This window comes from Homarus americanus, unplaced genomic scaffold (genome assembly GCF_018991925.1).
Source record: "Homarus americanus isolate GMGI-L3 unplaced genomic scaffold, GMGI_Hamer_2.0 scaffold41474, whole genome shotgun sequence".
Classification (NCBI taxonomy): Eukaryota; Metazoa; Arthropoda; class Malacostraca; order Decapoda; family Nephropidae; genus Homarus; species Homarus americanus.
In genome coordinates, this window is record NW_024723688.1 from 1 (window position 1) to 6056 (window position 6056).

Consider the following 6056-nt stretch of genomic DNA (forward strand, 5'->3'; position numbering starts at 1 on the left):
CTCTAAACACTGAAATGGTTTCTCTCCGGTGTGAACTCTCATGTGTGTTCTTAGAGCGGATTTTTCTGAAAAGCATTTAGAACATTCTGAGCACTGAAATGGTTTCTCTCCCGTATGAACTCGTCTGTGTGCTTCTAAATGTGCTTTACATGAAAATCCTTTAAGACATTCTGGACACTTATATGGTTTCTCACCAGTATGAAGTTTCATATGAATTACAAGGGAACATTTCTCTGAAAAATTCTTCATACATCCAGGACATTGAAATGGGTTCTCTCCTGTATGAGTCCTCATATGGTGTACCAGTTCATATTTTTTGGAAAACTTTTTTAAGCATTCTGCACAATGAAATGGTTTTTCTCCTGTATGGATTCTCATATGTGTCACAAGGTTTGATTTACGTGCATACTCTTTACAACACTCTGGGCACTGATATGGTCTCTCTCCTGTATGAATCCTCATGTGTGCTGCTAAATGAGATTTAAGTTTAAAGCATGTATTGCATTCTGAGCACTGAAATGGTTTTTCACCTGTATGAACTCTCGTGTGAATTTTTAGATGAGATTGCTTTGAAAAACCCTTTGGACACACAGAACACTGAAATGGGTACTTTCCACTATGAACTCTTATGTGTGCTACTAGGTAAGATTTTTGTTTAAAGTTTTTAGGACATTCAGGACATTGGAATTTCTTCCCTGAATGTAATCTCATATGTTCTACCAGTGATGATTTGTGTGAGAACTCTTTAAGACACTCTGAACACTGAAATGGTGTTTCATCTGTATGGACTTTCATATGTCTTACTAAATTGGATTTGAGTGAAAAGCTTTTAAAGCACCCAGAACACTGAAATGGGCTCTCTCCAGTGTGGACTTTCATATGTCCTACTAAATGAGAATTTTTTGAGAATTTTTTCAAACATATTGAACACTGAAATGGTTTCTTTCTTTTATGAACTCTCATGTGTTCTACCAGAAGAAATTTTTCTGGAAATTCTTTATAACATTCAGTACACTGAAATTGTTTTTCTTCCATATGAACTCTCATATGGTCCACTATATCAGTTTCAAGTGAAAATTCTTCCTGGCACTCTAAACAGTGGAATGATTGCTCTTCTGAGTGAGCTTCCATTGTAAAACTATCCAGTCTATCTCATTTGTGAGGCTTTCAGGCAACTTGAGTTTTGAATTCAGTTCTTAATGCCTTGTAAATTGCACTTATACATTAGAAATAACAGTAAACTGATGCAAGATTATGTTGTGATAATGCCACATATACACATCACAATATTAAACCTTCCATGCTGTTTAAATGAGAGTTGTTAATATAATCAATCACATGTGTATAAATAACAATACAATGCAATGTAAAGCTTTCTCACTATTCTCAATGAGGACAGCTTCAGTTATGAGATCAAGAGACTTTGAAGGAATCAGGAAAATTCAATTAAAAAAACAAATGGGATTAACTAACTGTCAATACATTCAACAGTACTATAATAGTATTGTGAAACGATATACTGTAATATGAGATGGGTGTGAATACACTATGTGCAGTATACTTTTGTGGGGATGAACTTTAACTACACGAGATGTTAATGCTGCATATGACACCCAACTGACAGGTGTTACCCCATGACTATACTGTTCACTGATTTTGTATGTACAATCCTTTACACATGTGAATGCCTTTAATAAACTGTGTTGATCCTATTGGGGGCAGCTTCTGACAATACGATCAACTTTAAAACACGTAATACGTATACAGTACTTTTGCCAATAAGGTTAACTTAAACATACTGGGTGTTGACAGTCATGTTACTTCTTCAGGTACAAAGATGATGTATAAAGAGGCAGGATGTAGTACTATACAATATCCGCAACACTCAAACTTTTAAGTCTTGTATCAACTTCGAGCTTGTTCTAAAATTTTGCTGCTGGGATATACAATTTTTCAACCATATCCAGTACAGTACTGTATATGGGATACATAAATTAAATTTGTAATTTATTTTCAATGTACCTTTCCTTGTCCATCATTCTTAGCTGCACTTTTACATGTGGACATAATAAATATTCTTTATGGACTTGACAAACTTATAACAACCCTTGTCTCATAAAATAACAAGTTCATCATACATCTACACCTGGAAAATGTTCCTTCATGTGTCTTACATATTCTTGGTTGAATGACCATCAGTAAGTCAAACTGTATTCACTGTAGTGAACGTACTTGTCATATTGTTCTGCTAATCTACTGTACTACTTCTGTATTCACATTTTGTACATGTCTTTCACCTCACATCTGCGGAAACAAAACCCATTACCAATTTCCATACATGATAGATGTACACATAAACTCGAAAACAATTCTTAACGTTTTTACAAGTTTAGAAAAGTTAGGCAAGTATTTTAAAAGAGCAGATTTCTTACATTTATTGTCTGTATTTTATCTCTATCTACGATCAAGTGAGCAGGGCATGAAGGATGAGGGGAAATTGTGGGGTAAAACACGGTGAAAAATTGATCATAGGGCACTAAAAATGATGTTTCTTCGCACTTTTTACGTGAAGAAATTAATTATTTACTGTAAATACTCCGATGAAAAATCTTCTGAGTCACCAGGTGTTGTCTGCTTGTTTAGAACCGACTCGCTCACAGGGGCGAATCCTGGGGGTCCAGGACCACCCCCCTATTCCTCAGAAAATTCCAATACTTTTTCTTTAATGCAGTATTGTACTCAGGCCTTTTTTTCTAGTAATGGGTAATTACTATTGACCTCAGAAAATCTCCTAATATCATGTGCGCATGGCTTCAAAATGGCCTCAAAATGCCCATGATATTGGTCAGATTTAAAAAAAAAATTCTGGGGGTCTTACAGCACCCCCCAAAAAACACAGGTGGGTGGGATTGTTGTGCTTGCCATGTTCGCCCACCCACAACTTCTTGGACAACCCCCCCCCCCCTTGATATTCCTGGATCCGCCCCTGGCTCAGTCCGAGCATACTCTCAGGTCCACAAAAAATTTATGGTATTACAAGGTATTATCGTTTTGGTCATCCACGGAATCTTAAGAATTTCGGTTTAGGTTAGATATAGTTCTTGGGTTTTGTGGTTTGGTTAGGTTAGGGCAGGTCAAAATCATTCAAAACACGTCAAAAACCGCCGGAAAAAAATAGGGATGACCGACACGATAATTTACCAAACCTACAATTACACCATGACACTTCGACAAAGCCGTTTTCATTGGTAACAAATGTCAAAATGGATAATTTCTCCTTAATATGGCGGGGGTCCATGGTTAGGGCCCTCCTGGCTAGGAAGTTAGGTAGGTTTCTTTGGTTGGTTAGGTCAGATTCTATTAGGTCCTAGTAGATGTCGCCTCTTTTAAAATACTTTTTATAATGATAGTAAATCCTGTGGAAAAATTTAACAAAAACGAACAATTCCTTCTGGTAGTAGAGCTGTTCTCTGTCATTACTGTTCTTTTTAGTAAAATACCCCACATTTTCCTTCTACTTCAAAGCCCGGTAAATTATCTTGGAAGTTTTGTGATAAATATTGTCTAGGATTTTAATATTAAATAACCACATTATTATTAATTTGCGACGGAAGTGTATAGATTGAAAGTTATGTAGAATGATGGGATATACGGTATCTTGCATGTGATAAAAACCTTAGATTCCATGGATGTACGAAACGGAAATATCATTATTACTGCCAGGTGTGCAAGAACTGCTAAATATTACCTATTACATAAAGTACAGAGTATTTATAAGAGTAAATACCTCAGTATAATGGATGGTGAGGTTTGTATGAACAAGCTTCTGCAGATGTATAATTCCTTAGTTTCATCAATTGTACAAATTACAAGGTGTCAATTTAAGATTGTTGCAAAATATTCTTGGTAGTTGATTGAGCCTTTTCATATTTAAACATACTACTGTGTTACATGTTTATGTTGGTATACGGTAGTTTAATTATGAAAGTAAATGCTAGTTTTGCCAAGCTCACCCGGGACCTCGGGCGCTTATGGCTCTGCTTAGCTCCTCCGTTTTCTATCTTGTAAATTATATTGATTTACTTTCCATTAATTTATGGAATAATTTGTTAAATGATGTTAAATTGAGTCAAAACGTTTGAATGACTTGAGATCATTTATAAAAAAAATTCTGAGAGGCCCCGGAATTACCAGAGATACTGATGATAAAGGATATAAAACATATACTGCCCCAGGGGAGGTGCACTCATAAACTTACACTTTACCTTTACTTTTATTCTCTTCGCCACTGATCGGCTTGTTAGTCGCTTGGGTGGTTGGTCTCGTCTCTCTTATGCACTGTTTGTCTCGTAAATGACAAGCCAGAAGCTATACACTCCTCCATACAAATCAAGTTATTCAGGGACATTAAGAACCAAAAGGACCGTGGAGAGGTTGTGGAGTATTTAGTTTGTGTTCACACTCAGGATGGGATGGAGGAAGGAAACTCACAATGTGCTCTCTGTATACATGTTGTATTGGATGTACAATGCAGCTTGGTGCTGGGAAGGCAGCATGGTTACAAGCGTGATGTAGAGAGAGCTGGTTGGTGAGGATGTTCAGAGGAGGACCAGCTTGTGGGTCGCCATGCTCGCCGGCGGGAGCGAGGACCGCCAGGCAGGAGAGGTGGAGGTGGTGTTGCTAGCTGGTTGGTGTAGGTAGAAAGAGGCTGGTCACCACGAGGTCAGGTCTTAAATAGCGGAGGTAGGCGTGGCTTAGTAGTTGACCTCCGTCATGTAAGGCGGCGCTGGTTGAACTAGACCACGAGGCATACACTGGGGAATTCGCGGGGTCAGCTACCCAGCGACAAACAGCGTTTGTAGGGGAGGAATTCACTACAAGGTCCGACTAATTACCCAAATGTACCCAAATGTTTTTTGTTTTTGTTTTTTGTTTTTGTTTTCTTACGGGGATTAGCCCACCCGGACACAGGTCACTGACCCACATCGGGGCCTGGGGGGCGAAAATGTAATAATAATAATAGTAATAATAATAATAATAATAATAATAATAATAATAATAATAATAGTCATAATTTTTTGTGACTTTGTGACACCAAATACTAGTCGAGAAGTGGTTGGCAGTCCGATTTATTCATGTAGGACCATTATTTGACTTCATTGCGGCTACATTTGGGTAATTAGTCGGACCGCTGTGGGAGAACTACAGAAAGACCTCTGTGAGCTTCAAGAGTGGTCGAAGAAATGACTGCTTAGATTCAATGTTACGAAGTGAAAGAGGATGCACTTAGGTCTTACCAACAGTAAGGAGATGCATCACACGTCCCAACGGGATGAAGAAATTGCATTATGGAGACCACATGTGAAAAGGACCTGGGTGTGCATGTTGACAACGAACTGAAGTTCTTGGGCCATTGTGAGATGATAATGATTTTAGCAACTAAACTAATAGGTCTTGTAAGAAAGCCGTAACGAACTTTTAAAGAGAGAGGTGCTTCCCCGCCACCCCGTCTGGTCTCCGAGATATGCTAGAGACTGTCAGTTGATTGAAAATGTCCAAAGCAGGGCCACCAGGCTGATGCCTGCACTACGGCAACTCAGTTATCCAGAGAGATTAAAACGCCCACAACTCCTTAGCTTATACTATAGACCGAGATGGGGTGATCTAACTGAAGTGTATAAACATATCGGAGGACTGTGGGAACAATCTGCCACAGAGTGTTGTGACGGCACCGAGTGTGAGCTCTTTCAAGGCCAGACTTGACCAACACTGGAGCAGGTTCCGATATATATAGTGGCCAGTTAATGCCCAGTACTTGCCAACAGTGCGTAACAGAGACGTAAGCGACCGCTCAAGTGGCTAAAGAGCCGATCAGAGGTAAAAGTAAAAATAAAAATCTTATGGTAATATCTAACGTTTTCTATGGTGTAGCATCACAGAAAAATGAAAAATGCTTCGAAGGTGTAATTCGTATACTGTGGGGTAGACGGTGAGTACCCGAACGTGTTTATATATTTCGTTCATAGTTTCCACAGTTGTTCTTTGGATATTAACTA

At 38.5% G+C, this 6056-nt stretch overlaps 1 protein-coding gene across 1 annotated transcript; it reads right to left on the reverse strand.

Moving 5' to 3' along the window:
- Positions 1-8: 8 nt before the first annotated feature.
- On the reverse strand, positions 9-4020 carry LOC121863692 (gastrula zinc finger protein XlCGF8.2DB-like; the record flags this gene model as incomplete). The annotated part of the gene is made up of 2 exons (XM_042362434.1): positions 3788-4020; positions 9-2304 (listed from the first exon to the last, which is right to left on the reverse strand). A coding segment is annotated over exon 2 (1123 nt), but the record flags the coding sequence as incomplete, so codon positions are not given.
- Positions 4021-6056: the final 2036 nt, after the last annotated feature.